This window comes from Liolophura sinensis, chromosome 13 (assembly GCF_032854445.1).
Source record: "Liolophura sinensis isolate JHLJ2023 chromosome 13, CUHK_Ljap_v2, whole genome shotgun sequence".
NCBI classification, from domain to species: domain Eukaryota; kingdom Metazoa; phylum Mollusca; class Polyplacophora; order Chitonida; family Chitonidae; genus Liolophura; species Liolophura sinensis.
Genome location: NC_088307.1, coordinates 23,831,097 through 23,848,858, shown reverse-complemented (window position 1 = coordinate 23,848,858; position 17,762 = coordinate 23,831,097). Strand labels below are relative to the sequence as shown.

The 17,762-nt window shown below is 38.0% G+C and overlaps 1 protein-coding gene across 1 annotated transcript in view; it reads right to left on the bottom strand.

Annotated features, from left to right (window-relative positions):
* Positions 1–262: 262 nt before the first annotated feature.
* LOC135480268 (gamma-aminobutyric acid type B receptor subunit 1-like) overlaps positions 263–17,762 on the bottom strand; it is a 122,494-nt gene continuing 104,994 nt past the window's right edge. Inside the window, exon 18 of the mRNA XM_064760062.1 lies at positions 263–2,754. Within this exon, the coding sequence (XP_064616132.1) occupies positions 2,467–2,754 (288 nt within the window). The 3' untranslated portion in view covers positions 263–2,466. The remainder of the gene's footprint in view (positions 2,755–17,762) is intronic.

The following is a 17,762-nucleotide window of genomic DNA, read 5'->3' as shown; positions in this document are numbered from 1 at the left end:
GGATAATGACCAGGTAACAAAGAATGCAACATTATCCTCCAAGCATTAAAGCCCTTACCTTGGGGGTTTAGTACCTCAAGCTTTATGGTCGGAACTAATGGGAGTGTCTACAATGTACCTGATATATAGAATGCTGAGTGACACTGATGAGACAGATACTGGGATTTAAAAGAGGGATCTACCTTATACGCCCCATGCTTTTGTAACTTTACAGAAGTTCTAAGTTAAATACAGAACCCTTTTTTCTTTAAAAAAAAAAACAAAAAAAAAAAAAACATCATGTAATGAATTCCTTCAAAAAGAGGAAAAGTCACAAATCTGTTTGAAAGCAGTTAAGGTTACAAAACATTTAGAGTCTAAATACACATTAAATACGCATTCTTTACCACCTGAATGTGTGTATTACTCACCGTGGATCCAAACAATTATAGCACATCTAACCATCCGCAATAGTACCTTACAACACTAATGGTACCTTAGGATGACCACTTTACACCATTTCCAAGCAATTTTTACCCATTTCTTCATCTTAGTGGGAAGTCTTTAACAGCTGCTGCATACATCACAGGGCAGCCATTTCAGTGCATGAAAGGTTAAATATCTAGGTTAATATTACAAGTGATACTGGTTGTGACCGAATTCAACCAGTTCTGTACCAGCTGAAACCGGATTAACAATTACATGATTGTGTGACTGACTTTTATTCTTTATACATTAATGAAGGCTTCTACCATGACAGGTAGGCTAGTTAACAGAGAGTCAATTCTGTTAATCTTTAATAATTGCCAAGAAGTTTTGCCACTCACAACACATTTTGTGAACACTTCTTTTTTAAATTATTAATGATGGCTAGATGTTATCTTTGGTTCAAAAGCGGCCGCTAACAACAAATACTGACAAAAAAGTTTGCAAGTCAGAACAATCAAGTACCAGAGGAATTGCACGTAATGATATCAGTTTTGTTCAAGACGAAAAAGTCCATGTAACACAATTTATATGTACTAAGCCTTTCTGACAATGATGTAGTCTTCTGGGTTAAGACATACAGAAAAAATCAAACCATTTTGCATTGGTCTACGCAGATATTCTGTATCCCTATATACATGGAGATGAGGCTGTTCTTCGTTTGTTGCTAGTACCAATTTTCCTACTTGCAGTTTTGACAAGGACACATTTTTATTTTTTTAATACTCTTAACATCTCACATGAACAAAGACAAAACTACTCTTGGATAGTTGCAGGTATTGAGCTGACTAAGGTAATTTCATTTCACAATGAAATATTATCTTCCTAAATGCACAAAAATTCACAGGCGGTTTCCACAAGGATTTTTGAAATTTAAGTTAGAATTCTAAAACTGGATAAAATCCCAAAAACTCAGCCTATTATGACAGACTCATCTGACCCTTGGAAAGCACAGGGTCACGTTCATACTTCATTCATTTTACGACATATATATATAGGCATGCACACAGAAACATGACTGCCAATTAATACAAGTACAAGTTACACGGTAAATGTCTCAGCTCTAAACACATTTGCCACATCCAGAAAATGTATCCAAGCAACAAAGTAGCTGTAAGTCGTGATTGTGTCGCTTTGTTGTTTTTGTACATTGATGTTGATGGAGGAAATATCAAACACACTCCGTACTGTGTAGACAACATTCTGCTAGGTATTAAAAGGCAATTCTGTACAAGTCTTTAATCTCGTTACATTAAATACAAATGCGCCTAGGCAGGAACGCTCAACTGGGCTCAAATGGTCTTCTCCAGGGATGGAGGTAAAGAAGGTGGAAAGAATTGGCATATAGCCAACTTATGCAAAGAAGATAGTAGTGCAGTCTACCACATATCTGTACAAACATAATTTGTCTGCTAAATTTGATTACCACTGTTACAACCTCTTTGCTAAATGCTCTGATAATTTCCCTAGTGTTCTCATTTTGTCCCATAGGCTTAATTGGTGAAAAAATACTGACAAGAAAGAATGCTAATATTTATATCAAATTAGGTGAAAACCCTTTTCTGAGACTGAATAATATCCATGTTTGCAACTCGTTGATCTTGTAATGAAGTTTTATCCCTTGGTTATTTTACATCATTCAAGATTTCACGAGAGATGTCTTGGTCTACCCAAAAACCAAGAAAATTTTCATCAAGAATCTGCAGAATATTAGCAAAACATTTTTTTTCTCCAATAAAGCCATGGTAATGTTACATTTTGTACTATCAACCTTTGCCACCTTCATTCCTGAAGAGCTATTCTGCCCAACTGTTGAGCTCCTATATATGAGTGGGAATGTAAGACCTTGCTGCTGTGCGAGCGCTCATCATAAACGCTGTGTCATCAGAGATCCGTTTCGTGGAGCGTGCGGAAACCTGGGGTCAGACAAAGACCGTCCATTGTCTCATTCTTGTATGTCGCACAACCCTTCCGAAGCCGTCCTACATTCCCAGCCTCTAGTCAGCAGTAAGGCTCCGAATCTGAAGCAGAATTTTTGGAGCTCTTTGCCATTGAACTGCTGGCGAGGCCCGAATCGGCGTCGATCGATACGCCTAAATCATCAGGCGAGCCACCGCCTATTGTCAAGGGAGATAAGTTTGTAAAAGACACAACACAGGCATTTGTCTTGGCTGGGTGTGGGTTGTGATCTGCCAGGATGTCAGAACTCTCTTCTGTCTGTATTGTGACGCACTTTGGCTGGGATTTGCTCAACACTCGCCGATTTAGCTCACGGATTTTGTCCTCTCTCTGCAAAGAAAAGTACAAAGTGTTAGTAATTGCTCTACATATGTCGGACAAAACTTCACAACCTACAGTGGGACAACATGGTACAAGATACACTGGGACAAAACAGGACCACTTACAGTGGAACAAAATACGGCACAAAAGGCCAGAACTGACAGTGGGACAAAATATGGCACAACTGATGATAGGCCAAAAGGCAAGAACTGACAGTGGGACAAAATATGGCACAATTGATGATAGGCCAAAAGGCCAGAACTGACAGTGGGACAAAATGGCACAAGTGAGAGTGAGCCAAAAGGCCAAAACTGACTGTGGGACAAAATATGGCACAACTGATGATAGGCCAAAAGGCCAGAACTGACAGTGGGACAAAATATGGCACAGCTGATGATAGGCCAAAAGGCCAGAACTGACAGTGGGACAAAATGGCACAACTGAGGGTGGGCCAAAAGGCCAGAACTGACAACTGGAAAAAATGGCACAACCTACAGTGGGACAAAAGAGCATAAACTTCAGTAGGACAAATTATAACACATCTTGCTGTGGGAAAAACATGGCACATCTTACTGTGGGACAAAACAGTGGAGCAAACACTGGAATAAAACAGCATAGCTTAGAGTTGGACAAAATGGCACAACATACAGTGAGACAAAACTGGACAACCTACACACAGTGAACCTAGTTCTGTGCACAAGTGCAAGTTCATAACCTTAATAGCCAGTTTATCTCCGACTAAAGGTTGGTTTTGTAGCTACAGTGTAATTGATCTCCCCCAGAAAATACTGAGCCATCACCCTCAGTAAACCCAGCCATGTTATCAAGCCTTTGATGGAAAAAAAGTTTACTACACCACTCTCAGAATTCCATTTTAAAATTTATGATTACTGGATTTTTTTTCAGCTAATGTACTTTTCAGATGGACAACATATGTAAATAATAAGTTATGTTATTATCTACTCCCAAGATATTACAGGAATGAAAAATGAAAAGAAAAAATACTTATGTAAGCCATCTCAACATAAAAAAAAAATGCAGCAAAGTTCTTTCTACACAAACGAATGACAGATTTTAAAACCCTCTTCCACACTACCTTAATTTCAATCCCTGGCATAAAACGTGGTGTTAAACCTGAGAGTACAACCAGATAGAAAGCCACCAATTATGATAAGTTGCAAAGACTTGCTGTCTGTACATAAATACAGTTATGATATGTCATACCTCTGCTATGTGTTGTTTTAGTTCCTCATTCTCCACCAGGAGGCGCTGGTGTCTCTCCTCTTCCTCACGACTGGCCATAGAGTCGGACATAGCCTTGATTTCTATTCCCTCTTTGTGTGGATTCCTCACCAGCTGTATCACCTGTAAACAATAACGGTAAAGTGTGTTTCAATGATTGAAGTTTCCCCTGCAACATGTATGTCTTTAAAAAAAAAGACAACCCTAGACCCTAGAAATTGCATATTAAAGTAAAATGAAGCACATTGACAAAATCAAAAGCCAACACTATGTTATCAATCAAAACTATACTGACTTACAACTCCAGCCTGTTTAATGATCCCTATGATAAATGCTTAGGTTAAACTTTAATGCCTACAAGACTCCTCATCTCAGAAGAAAATCAGTGAAGTGAAATGAACTGAAGAGCTTAGTTCACTTCCCAGAATACCATGACAGCAAGACCTGGATTCAATGGCTAAACAGCCAGAAGTATGAGACAAGGTATTGATTCTTTTAGATCTACCTACACATTGTAGTCGGTAACTAGTCACAACTGCTTCATGCGGGGTGCAGTTGTTGAGAGGCCTGGCTTATATTAATTAGGTACATGTAACCATCAGAGCAGTTATGTCTAGTTCGTAGTACATCAGTTTTAAGAGTGCGCCATTACAGGTTTGACTTAAGTGAGATATGGGCGACCCCTTTAAGATTTTTTCAAGATTTTCTGTCTTTTATGTTTTTAATCTGATTAGTGTTTATGCAACACTCAAGACTACTTCACTTATACAATCAATCCATGTACGGGCAGAGGAAACTGGGATACACAGGGAGGAAACCACTATCCCACAATGGATACCTGGCAACTATCCCTTACTTAATGCTGTAGCAAACCAGTTGGAGACTCTCTTCATACAGTACAGCCCGATCCCAAGGATATCTCCTACGGAAATCATCACACATCCTGGCCATATGATCAACATATGATGTGAACATCTTCCTCAGATATGTACTTATTTATCTGATTGGTGTTTTATGCCATATTTAAGAATACTTCACTTACACCATGGCAGCCAGCATTATGGTGGGAAAAAAACGGGCAAAACCACAACCATCTGCAGGTTGCTGGCAGATCCTCACTGGTATGACAGGAGAGGAAGCCAGTGTAATATAGACTTGAACTCACAGCGATCACATTGGTGAAAGGCTCCTTGCCCACTGCACTGCACTACAGTACACCACCCTCTAGGCCATAGAAGCCCCTCTCCTCAGCTATTACAGCCTTCCTGCATGGATTGCTTACAAATTTGCCAATCACGTACATGACTTGAAATCAAGTCCACAAAAACAACAGCACAAAAACTTTATTTGATTACAATATGCAAAAGATGCATTGTTTCTTACCTTTGGTATAAAAATGAGACCAATAGAAAGAAAGCTACAGAGAATAATAGCCAATGAGACGAAGACAAAAGTGGCATTCTGCTGACTGCTGATAAGCAAGGTGATCGGGGCTGTGATGACACACATGACCTGTCATGACAAATTCATAACACCAGATTAAATTTGGCTTTTTTCATTTATTTATTCGTTTATTTATTCATTTATTTTTTCATTTATTTATTCGTTTATTTATTCATTTATTTATTCATTTATTTATTCATTTATCGGACTGCAATTTAATGCCATACTCAAGAATTTTTCATTACGTTGGCAGTTATGTGTGGATTGGAGGAATGTGAAATGCCAGAGTTAAACCACCGGCCTTTGACAAGTTACTGACAAACTTTTGCACGTGTGACGTACAAATATGCACACAAAAGTGGTCAACAATGGCTGTTGACTGCGTCAATGGCTACAAGAGCATTGTAGACCACTTACTGTTACCTTAAGGCCCCTTGAACTGAGTCAGAGATACCTGTATGTTGAATTTTGCATTCAAGCAGATTTCACTCATATGATGTTAAGTTTTACGTTGATTTTGTAGTGTGCAAAAATATAACTTCGGGCATGGAGACTCAAATGCTTCTAGTTCATGGAATAAGCTGATTTGGTATTTCAGGAATCTCGCAAGTTCATGCATGTAGAGACGAGACAAGGGGTGGGGGCTCTCGCAAACATATACAGCTAAAGGCATGCTCTTACGGCAGCTCCTAACGGTGCCGTTGTGCTCACAGACCTGACTGTGCGAGATAGGTAGTCAGTCTAGCAAGTACCATAAAATCTCCCATTTTAGCTCTGTCAGTTTGAAAGAGCCCCCACCCCGTCTCATCCATACCTGTGTGAACTCGCGGGACTCTTGAATGCTGACTCGGCTCATTCTAGTACCACTTATACCTGTGTAAGCATGCTTTTAACAAATATTGTAATGATTCCCCCCCCCCCCCCCCCCCCAACAAAAAAAAAATACTGAATATGATACAAGGATTTTCATAAAAATGACAATTATAAACAAATCTGCGTGCCTTTGTTCTTGATCATTTCATAAATTATCTACCTATAAATGTCAACTGGCTGATTAATAACACAATGGCATCAATGAATTGATTAATGAATTATAATTAATCAATTATTAATTAATAATTAATTGATTACGTATTAAATATAAAAGTATATTAAGAATCGTATGAATAAGCTGTACTTACCACCACATTGTATATACTCATACCCACAAAACGAGAGTCGTTGATTTGTTTAATTTTGACGCTCCTCGTTTCATAGGCTAAAAACACACCTAATATAAGTAAAACTCCTTTGTAACCAAATGTAATACCTGGAAAAAAAAACAGGCTCAATGTAAGTCAAACTCCTGTGTAACCAAATGTAATATCTGAAAAACAAAATAAGTCAAACTCCTTAGGCCACACCTATTAAAATTTTTATTTTACATGTATATTTCTTTACTTGATTCTATCGGCATTACTTGTGTGTCTGTCTGTCAGCAATGTTACAGAAAATGTAATATATTGCCTTGGATAATACATGGCCATGCTCTTGGCTCCAGCCAACTGAATTTTGGTAATAATATGCATATGATGAAGGAATTTTTAAAATGATTTTCCCCTCATTAAAAATATGACAGAAATGAAGAGTATCATCCCTTCATCTGTAGTGTGGATATTTACAATTAGCTGTGGATGGTTGGCTTTCGAAGTGCCTTCTAGTTCTACAAACTTTTGAAGTGTAGCATCCTACATAAAATCCCTAAAAGACTGACTGATCTCTTGTTTTGCTTACCTAACCAGACTGTTAAGTTATTGGAAGTACAATGTTCTAGTTGGGGCTGGTATTTTATGTCCTCGTCGGTGTCTTGAGGATCCTCGTATGGAAAATATTCAAGGTCACGGAACATCGGGTCAACGGCTTGCCATGTCGTCAAGACAATGACATCCAGGACGAAGATAAAAGCAAGTACGACGTAAAACTCCCAAACACGAACTTTCTGTGAGAAGACAAATATACAAGGATTAATTAAAAGTTAGAATTCTTGACATTTATTCTTGAGGAAGCCAGCATGAGCTGGACTTGAACTCACAGTGACCGCATGGTGAGACTCCTGGGTATTACGCTGCGCTAGCGTGCCTCGATAGATAGATGGTTTTCTGTTTAACTCTGGTGCTCAAGCACTTTTCACTTGAATGATACAGTATGGCTGCCATTTATAAGGGTGGAGGACAGGAGAGAATTTGGGGTAAACCACCGATCTGTGGCAACTATAAAATGATAATTTTCTCACATGGGGTGAATAAATTTTCTCGTGTAGTTTTAATAATGTTAATACCATATTCGTGAATGGCATGTGACACCCAATACACGATTAATGTGCTTTTAAATCTCCCAATCAGGATTACCCCCAAAATATTTTGATATGGCGATAATTCAGTCCTTTAGGGCCTTTTTCATGAGTATTTATACCCTGAAAATAGTGTTTATGCATAAAGCAATTATGTGTAGTACAGCCCCTGTTTGCATTTCCTTTTCCAGGTCACGTGACGAGTGGCACAGAACAGCGTTTACACCTGGCGCTTGTCGGTTAATACAATAGACTAGCTGTGAGTGACGGACGACGTTAAGGTGAGCATCGCGAGGCAAACGAAACAGATCGGTAAAGGGTTGAGCCATTAGGCCATTATGCTGTGCAAACCTATACCCCTTACCCTTCTATTTTTCTTCCTTAGCGTCGTTACCCTATGGACTGTCCAGACTTTAGAGAACATGGAACCATAGCCAAATGTGAAACCAAACGACAGTAACCAAGCACGGGCCTGGAAAAAAGAAAACAATTTGTTTTTTATGAAAACAGTTCAAACATGTGTTAAATCTGTTACACTGGGGCTGACTGGGCAACACCAAATCTATTTCTACACAATTTCATGGCGAGGTCGGAGAATACCAAAGATTTATTTATTTATTTAACTGGTGTTTTACACATTACTCAAGAATATTACACTTATACGACGACGGCCAGCATTATGGTGGGAGGAAACCGGGCTTGGGAAACCCACGACCATCTGCAGGTTACTGGAAGACCTTCCCACTTACAACCATACAGAATACCAAAGATCTTGCACAACCATACAGTGTAGAATGGGTGGCGCATCCCTGCTCCAATAAGGCCATTTAAGGTTAAGTACATACACATGTATGAAGAGTAAACCCAGAGCAGCAACGACAGTGTGATAATATACAACAATATATTTTAACATTGATAATGTAACATTATATAATATGGTTTATATAATATTGAATACGGTTTATATAATATTGCAACATTGCAATATTATATAATATTGCATACTGTCAACTGAATAAATACTGTTCTTAGGAGTATTATGACCAGTCATATAACTGTTATGCATTTGAACCATGTTACTTAACTCTTGATTCAGGTTTAAAATTAAATCTACATTTACCGGTGAATGTAATCTACATTTACCGGTGAATGTAATCTACATTTACCACTGAATGTCATCTACATTTACCACTGAATGTCATCTACATTTACACTGAATGTAATCTACATTTACCACTGAATGTAATTTACATTTACCGGTGAATGTCATCTACATTTACCGGTGAATGTCATCTACATTTACCACTGAATGTCATCTACATTTACCACTGAATGTAATCTACATTTACCACTGAATGTAATCTACATTTACCACTGAATGTCATCTACATTTACCACTGAATGTCATCTACATTTACCACTGAATGTCATCTACATTTACCACTGAATGTCATCTACATTTACCACTGAATGTCATCTACATTTACCACTGAATGTAATCTACATTTACCACTGAATGTCATCTACATTTACCGCTGAATGTCATCTACATTTACCACTGAATGTCATCTACATTTACCACTGAATGTCATCTACATTTACCACTGAATGTCACCTATATTTACCACTGAATGTAATCTATATTTACCACTGAATGTCATCTACATTTACCACTGAATGTCATCTACATTTACCACTGAATGTAAATCTACATTTACCACTGAATGTCATCTACATTTACCGCTGAATGTCATCTACATTTACCACTGAATGTCATCTACATTTACCACTGAATGTCATCTACATTTACCACTGAATGTCACCTATATTTACCACTGAATGTAATCTATATTTACCACTGAATGTCATCTACATTTACCACTGAATGTCATCTACATTTACCACTGAATGTCATCTACATTTACCACTGAATGTCATCTACATTTACCACTGAATGTCATCTACATTTACCACTGAATGTCATCTACATTTACCACTGAATGTAATCTACATTTACCGCTGAATGTCATCTACATTTACCGCTGAATGTCATCTACATTTACCACTGAATGCCATCTACATTTACCACTGAATGTCATCTACATTTACCACTGAATGTCACCTATATTTACCACTGAATGTAATCTATATTTACTGGTGAATGTAATCTACATTTACCACTGAATGTCATCTACATTTACCACTGAATGTCATCTACATTTACCACTGAATGTCATCTACATTTACCACTGAATGTCATCTACATTTACCACTGAATGTCATCTACATTTACCACTGAATGTCATCTACATTTACCACTGAATGTAATCTACATTTACCACTGAATGTCATCTACATTTACCACTGAATGTCATCTACATTTACCACTGAATGTAATCTACATTTACCACTGAATGTCATCTACATTTACCACTGAATGTCATCTACATTTACCACTGAATGTCATCTACATTTACCACTGAATGTCATCTACATTTACCACTGAATGTAATCTACATTTACCACTGAGTGTCATCTACATTTACCACTGAATGTAATCTACATTTACCACTGAATGTCATCTACATTTACCACTGAATGTCATCTACATTTACCACTGAATGTAATCTATATTTACCACTGAATGTAATCTATATTTACCGGTGAATGTTATCTACATTTACCACTGAATGTAATCTATATTTACCACTGAATGTCATCTACATTTACCACTGAATGTCATCTACATTTACCACTGAATGTAATCTACATTTACCACTGAATGTAATGTACACTGAAAGGACCAAGTATAGACCCTATACATAGTCACATGGTCTGAGAATTCTACTGTTTATAGATTAAGAGGATTAGCTCCCACTGTCTCAACTGTAACTTTTTCAGACTCACAATATAAGCATTGTGAAATCTCACCCTATACTCTAGCAATGATGACACTGTTCTCAAATGTCCCTGGACCATTATCTACAAGACACTGTTACTTATACCAGATCCCAAGCGAAGGTATGGATTAATCCGCACCAATATGAGTGTTAAATGTTATTACTTCAGCCAATAAAACAAACATAAGTCACGCCCGTCAACAAGATTGAGCTGCCATTGTTATCCCTTCAACAAAATTTAGTAAATATCAGTCTTACTTTTCATACCGTACTTCACTTATTTATTTGTTTCATTTATTATTTACTTGACTGGTGTTTTACGATGTACTCAAGAATATTTTACTTATACGACGGAGACCAACATTATGGTGGGAGGAAACCGGGTAGAGCCTGGTGAAAACCTACGACCATCCGCAGGTTGCTGGCAGACCTTCCCACATATGGCTGGAGAGGAAGCCAGCCTGAGCTGGACTTGAACTCACAGCGTCTGCATTGGTGAGAGGCTCCTGGGTCATTACACTGCGCTAGCGCACTAACCAACTGGGCCACGGGGCCCCCTACTTCACCTAAAGTTTGGCAGGTAAAAATGCACATTCAGAGTCACACAAAGGCCCTTGGAATGATACTTTTCATGCCACCACTTAAAGTTTTCCCATAAGAAATTAATTAAACTTCATATAAAACTTTTAATTTAATTGCCCTAGATTAAGGTGGATGGATGGATGGGAATCGAGCCAAATGTGTCACTTGAAAAATGCTAACTTCAGGTGAATTACAAAACCTCCTTTTTCTGAAAAAAAATAAAAAAAAATAAATAAATAAATAGGATTATAACTGTAGAGTATCAGGTACCCTAATTCTTCCAAAATTTGGGACAGACTTTTGTAGTGCTGAATTGTACAATATTACATTCCTTTACCAACCTTTAGGAAAAGTAAATTATGAGTATTATATTTGTTCATTACATGGTCTGACCATGTGAGAAAAAAAACCCCTCAATATTCCTACTAGACTTACATATGTAGGGGCTACAATGAGCAGACCGGGTGTCCCAATATTAGAAGACATAGGGTAGTATTTATTTATTTATTTAATTGGTGTTTTATGCCGTATTAAAAAATATCTCACGTATATGACGGCAACCGGCATTATGATGGGAGGAAAGCGGGACATTTGGTGTATAACCTTCCCTGTTATTGGACATATGCTTCCATGAGCAAAAATGGAATAAAAGATGTAACTGGAAATCCACTGTTTTCTTTGTCTGTAAATGGGTGAACAAATTGTAACCACAGGCATAGTGCATACCTTGGCATGTTAGAGGAAGGTTTTATGACCTGGACAGGTTACTTCATCATTTCTGTAAAGTTTATATGTGCCCAGGCCTCAACAATACATTTCAGTCAAAATCTTGGGCATTTTTTTCTTCAAATGGTGTCCAAAGTTCCTCTTTACGGGTTGAATTTGTAGAGGATATAGGGTAATTACCTGTTTAATTTACACCGAATGACACTGCTGGTATTAAGCTGAATCAAACTGAAAATCCTTACAATAATTGCACAGGTAAGTGCTGAAAAATGAGGAAGGATGGAGGGAAGCCATGAAAGTGCTCAAGTGCCAACTCCATCACACACGAGGCTATCAAAATAAATGCCTTTTGCTCTCAAACCTCAAACTCTCCTGATAATTTTTTTTCTGTTTTTTTCTTACGAGCCCTGGGAACCGGCAGTTCAATGGCACATGGGGTAATAATTCACAGCCGAACACAGTGCTGCGTCATTTCGTTACGAGGACTTAACAGCAGGTTCGTGTTTTACATGGAAGAGACATCAGGCCATCTTGACACTGTAAAGTCCTGCTCGTTTTCCTTTAGTACTCCCGTTTTATCACCGCATGCAGCAGCAAGATTTTCCTTACAGTCGTGAGAGATCAATGTGGCTTTTTGATCATTATCTTACTCCAGGAAAACAAAATCGTTATCGTGTGCCGTTTCCCCTCCAATTCTAAAGAATCAAACTCAAATGAATGAAGATAAAATGCTGCATGTATGCCCTAAAAATTACTGCCCATCCTCCCCCCCCCCCAACCCCCTAAATTGGACTGCACTGTTAGACTCACAAGATTCTGGGCATAAAATATCATTTTCCCACCACACTCAGAATCATGCAGGCAACATTAGAACTCCATTTCACCTAAAGTTTAACACTTTTCAAGCGACACATTTTGCTTAATTCTGATGGATTCATCCACCTAACAGCTAAACTTGAGAGTTTTTTTATTTTTGTGAAAATTAAGTCTTAACTGACATCAAAAGCATCATTCTGAGGCCTTTTTAAGGTGCTTCTGGTGACAAAGATAGTCCTGGACAAAGATTCTGGTCTGAACTGAGAACTCTAAACATGAAGATATCTTGAGACATTTCTGCATGTTCTTCCTGTGTCATCAATAACACGTATAAATATCAAATTTACAACAGATTATACAACAGGGAGTAAATGAAAAAGTTACACATTTTCAGGGCTTCTCTAAATTGTAAGCTCCATTTTAAAATGATATTTGTATTCTAAAGCCTGCATCAGGCTAACTGATATATATATATATATATATATATATATTTTGTAACACATAATTATCAAATGATTGTAGGTATTTAATTGGTATTATGTACATCCAAGTTTTTACATATGTTGGTGTTCCATACATTCAAGTATTTACATAGGTTGGTGTTCCATACATCCAAGTATTTACATAGGTTGGTGTTCCATACATCCAAGTATTTACATATGTTGGTGTTCCATACATCCAAGTGTTTACATAGGTTGGTGTTCCATACATTCAAGTATTTACATATGTTGGTGTTCCATACATCCAAGTATTTACATATGTTGGTGTTCCATACATTCAAGTATTTACATATGTTGGTGTTCCATACATCCAAGTATTTACATAGGTTGGTGTTCCATACATTCAAATATTTACATATGTTGGTGTTCCATACATCCAAGTGTTTACATAGGTTGGTGTTCCATACATTCAAGTATTTACATATGTTGGTGTTCCATACATCCAAGTATTTACGTAGGTTGGTGTTCCATACATCCAAGTATTTACGTATGTTGGTGTTCCATACATCCAAGTATTTACGTATGTTGGTGTTCCATACATCCAAGTATTTACATATGTTGGTGTTCCATACATCCAAGTATTTACATATGTTGGTGTTCCATACATCCAAGTATTTACATATGTTGGTGTTCCATACATCCAAGTATTTACATATGTTGGTGTTCCATACATCCAAGTATTTACATAGGTTGGTGATCCATACATCCAAGTATTTACATATGTTGGTGTTCCATACATCCAAGTATTTACATAGGTTGGTGTTCCATACATCCAAGTATTTAGATATGTTGGTGTTCCATACATCCAAGTATTTACATAAGTTGGTGTTCCATACATCCAAGTATTTACATATGTTGGTGTTCCATACATTCAAGTATTTACATATGTTGGTGTTCCATACATTCAAGTATTTAGATATGTTGGTGTTCCATACATCCAAGTATTTACATATGTTGGTGTTCCATACACCAAGTATTTACATATGTTGGTGTTCCATACGTCCAAGTATTTATGCATATCCTTTCCTCTTGTATAAAGATACTTTCTTGCTACACGTATTCTGACATAAAAAAAAAAAATTCCAGGAAAATTCAGTTCTGTGAATGATATATTTTTTTCTTCATGTCTATTTACCGGCTGAAAATCTTCAACGTAGCCTCTTTAACAGCTGAGCATAGATAAATTGCATCTTTCCAGCTTTGGGGCTACTTTTTCTCTTCATTGATGAGGGGTAAAATTTGATGTCCAATATCGATTCCTTATCAGGAAGAGAGTTCTTCTCTATTTGCGGTCGAAATGGGCCATGTTTTTCTCACCGAGTTTTAATAGGTCAGATAAACTAAACTCAGGTCCAGACGGGGATAATTGCCAGTCCATCTCTACAGTTTACACTAACCATCAATCTACACAACTCGGCCACAATCCATTTTCCCCTCCTCCCACTGGAGACTTACTTTTCTTGAATATTTCTCCAGTTACTCTACCAGTACGCAAGAAAAAAAAAAAACACCTCGAAAACGATTGTGTCAATTGACTGTTGGTTTTTCTGTGTTTGATTTGCAGGCTGGCTCAGCAGACAAAACCTCCGTCTGGCATGCAACAACAACACTTAAACCAACATCTATGTCCATTATGATATTTGATAGAGGTGAGGCGATGGCCTAGCACAGCGGAAACCGATTGAACTGACGGCGAAGGCCAGCTTATTGATCAGAAGGGAGGGCACTGGTACAGTTGACTCGATCAAAGGGCCTTTCAATTCAACCCCACTGCCGCATACTGTAAGTCAATTACAAATCTGGGGCATCCAGTATCAAACCTTGTAACTAAGACTGGAGTTCTTGGAGCACACATGCACCGGTTAACAAAAAAAGTACAGCAGACGGTGTGGTTTTTATTTGACGAGTTGTGTATCCCCATGTAACTGAGATCAGACCTGCTCATAGTCTGCTAGGACATTCTCCTGCTAGTCTGTGATTGAACCAGTATATTCTCTACGGGCCTCCAACCCAAGACAGGAAATGCTTTTCAAGGATGCTGCATCACGTCTTGGTACATACACATGTAGACTATTTACAGGTACATGTCTAATAACACAATACAAAATAACATTTAGCAAAGAAATATTAACTACTTTCCAGGACTTATACTGAAAGAAATTCTTTTCTAGGATTTTCAAGGTTTTGTATTCAAGTACTTGCTAAACAAGCTTAATGGCTACACAAGCTTATGGCTACACAAGTTTAATGGCTACATAAGCTTAATAGCTACACAAGCCTAATGGCTACACAAGCTTAAAGCTTAATGGCTACACTAGCTTATGGCTACACAAGTTTAATGGCTACACAAGCTTAGTGGCTACACAAGTTTAATGGCTACATAAGCTTAATGGCTACACAAGCTTAAAATCTACACAAGCTTAATGGCTACACAAGCTTAATAGCTACACAAGCTTAAAATCTACACAAGCTTAATGGCTACACAAGCTTAATGGCTACACAAGCTTAATGGCTACACAAGCATAATGGCTACATAAGCTTAAAGCTTAATGGCTACACAAGCTTAATGGCTACACAAGCTTAATGGCTACATAAGCTTAAAGCTTAATAGCTACACAAGCTTAATGGCTACATAAGCTTAAAGCTTAATGGCTACACAAGCTTAATGGCTACACAAGCTTATGGCTTAATGGCTACACAAGCTTATGGCTTAATGGCTACACAAGCTTATGGCTTAATGGCTACACAAGCTTAATGGCTACACAAGCCAGACACGCAGTGGTATCCAATAATACATGTAGCTGATCCTTTATTTACATGATAACTGATTACTTCAACTGCTGACTCTGAAGAATTTAGCTCTCAAAAAGTGGCTCTCAGGTTGTGAGGTATTAAATTAAGCTAATTATTTATTGAATTATTTAGGGTCATAGGGTTTCATGACTTAAGATTACCAGATACTTTTTTTGAAGTTAGTGCCTGCATGACATCTGACTGCTTCCTTCCCACCCCTCTCCAAAAACAAAAAAAAAAAGGAAGAAAAACAACTCACGAATTATAAAGGGCACAATAAACTACTGAATCAGGCAAGAACCAATCAGGCTTGCCCAGACCAATACTTTAGCCAAATAAAGCAGCTCTATATTGCTTACCCTCAAAGAATTTATGTCCAGAGCATACTCTGAACTAGTGTACTCACCATACAGAGTCTGGGATAAGCTTTGCACTGACACAAACTGTCCGTCCAGCCCCAGTAAGTAGATACACACAAGACACAGGATGCAGCCACACACCATTATATTGTTCACATTTGGCTGTGACATCGTTATCAATCTGCAACAACAACAACAGCAACCTGGTAAGACACTCGGGTAAATAAATGTGCAAACTTGAGGCCACCCTGTAAATCTGATATTTTTCTGCACATGCATTTGTGTTCTACTTGTTAAAAAAGGCCAATTAATGTGGTGTCACATCTGTAGTCCGTGACATATGCTTCAGTGAGGAAGCAACATATTGTGACCAATTAGTGTGGTGTTCACGTCTGGTGTCTTTGCAATATGCTTCAGTGAGGCACCAACAAGTATTGTAATCAATTAGTGTTGAGTCAAGTGTGGCCTGGTGTCTTTGACACATGCTTCAGTGAGGCAGGAAAATACATAAGAGTTTCAGATCATCATAGTACCATGTATCAGCCAGATGACACCTGTAATCAGATAATTCACATTATTTATTTATTTACGCTCATTTCCTTGATGGTTGTTTAACACCATACTCAGGGACTATTCACCTGTATGATGGTGTTCAGTTGTTTTGTGGAGGAAACTGCAATACCCAGCATAAATCATTGACCTCTGGCAAGTTACTGACGAACATTCTCACGTCTGATGTACAGAAAAGCACGGAACAAAGGTGCAGAACAAGTGGCCTTTAATGAAGATTAGACTGCAAACAAACACACACTGAGCATCAACTGTTTATATTGACACCAAGGCCTTTAATGAACAGTGATGTGAGGTCAAGTTCAGCTCATGCTGGCTTCCTCTCCCGCCATAGTGGGAAGGTCCTGCCTGCAACCTGTGGATGGTCGAGGGTTTCCCCGGGCTGTGCCCGGTTTCCTTCCACCATAATGCTGGCTGCCATCTTTATAAGTGAAATATACTTCAGTTCAGCGTAAAACACCAATGAAATAACGAAATGAATTAATGAACAATGAGAGGGAATGGGTTGAGGTACAAGGCCAGATCAACATATAAAGTGACATTAAATGCACTGGAAACAGTGTGTATGAACCATTTATGCACTACAAACACTTGCAAATTCCTTACAGCTTACTGTTATCATCACATTTGCCTTCAGGGTCATATGTAGAAAAAAATTGGAAAGTTCTAACCACAAACTTTAAAGGTGACAGTGTGCATAAAGAAATTTTTTTGGAAGGCAACAAAATGACACTTTCTGGAGCTTCTGGGTATGTGA